Raw genomic sequence first — 1,294 nt, forward strand, 5'->3', positions numbered from 1 at the left:
ATATACACCTGATGGGTTCCCAAACACTGATAAACATATATATCTCCTATATATATGGTTATTCATCACAAAAGAAAGGTTTATTACTATTTATTAACACAATTTCATTATAAAATTTCGGGGTTTTACAATACGGGACCATCTGTCCCTCGGGGATCTCCTGAACAGCACGAATCTGGCCTACTGGCCCCTCAATCCTAGGAACAGCTGGCAGTGCCTTAATCCTCTGCTACGGCTGATGGTCGTAACCGCGGCCCTACTGATGTTAACCCTGTCCACGGTTCTGCTGTTGACCGTGTCCTCGATTCTGCTGCTGGCCCTGGCCTCTGCCCTGCTGGCCTCTAGCTGGCGCACTGCGACAGTCCTTGGCCTTATGCCCGATCTTGTTGCAGTTATAGCATGCACCCTGAATCTTGCATTGCGGTTGTGCTCTCGAGTCATGTTGTGCTCTCTTCTTGAACTTGCCCTGCTGATGATAATGAAAGTCCTTACCCCGCTGTTGGGGTCCTCCTAGTCCTGCAAAAGGTCTCTTGCCCTTGCCCTTGTCATTCTGTTGTCCAGACTTGTTGTTGCCCTCCTTGTTCTTCTGAAACATCGCAGTCTCTGTCTCCTGCGATATAACTACATCTGCTACCTCTCGGACTGAACGGAATCTTCTAGAAACTAGGTAACGGCGAAGACTTGGGCGAAGTCCCATAAGAAACATCTGCGCCTGACGCTCTCCTGACTGCCACATGCCCGTGAAACGTAGAAGACTGATAAATCGGCTCTTATAGTCAGCCACAGACATATCTCCCTGCTCTAGCTTAGACAACTCTAGCTCTTTCCCGGCCCGTGCCGTGGAAGAGATGTACTGCTCGTCAAAGAAATACACGAAATCCTCCCAAGTGAGGGCCATCCGATGATCTGGAGTGAACTGAAGCCTGTACTATCCTCCTGCATCACCCTGCAGGCTAAAAGCTGCCAGCCTCTGCTTCTGCACTGAGTCGACGTTAAGTAAATCCAGAATGTTACTCACGTCCTCCTTCCACTTGTGGGCCATAAGAGAATCTGATGATCCCTGAAACTCTGGCGTCCTCATCTTCTGGTAGCGCTCCACTAAACGGAGCCAAGCCTCCTGCTCTACGGCTGCAACTGATGGTGGGGTGAGTCCTGGTGTGGTCTCTCGGGACTCCTCTGCGATGTGGATGGTGGGAATAACTAGCGGTGAGACCACAGGTGGTGGTGGTGCTGGCGGCATGGCTGCAACTGATGGTGGGGTGAGTCCTGGTGTGGTCTCTCGGGACTCCTCTGC

The 1,294-nt window shown here is 51.2% G+C and overlaps 1 protein-coding gene across 1 annotated transcript; it reads right to left on the minus strand.

The window, feature by feature from the left end:
- On the minus strand, positions 266 to 898 carry LOC109838804. Its single transcript, XM_020407229.1, has one exon. The coding sequence runs from the start codon at positions 896 to 898 to the stop codon at positions 266 to 268; it is 633 nt and encodes a 210-aa protein (XP_020262818.1).

This window comes from Asparagus officinalis, chromosome 4 (assembly GCF_001876935.1).
Source record: "Asparagus officinalis chromosome 4, Aspof.V1, whole genome shotgun sequence".
NCBI classification, from domain to species: domain Eukaryota; kingdom Viridiplantae; phylum Streptophyta; class Magnoliopsida; order Asparagales; family Asparagaceae; genus Asparagus; species Asparagus officinalis.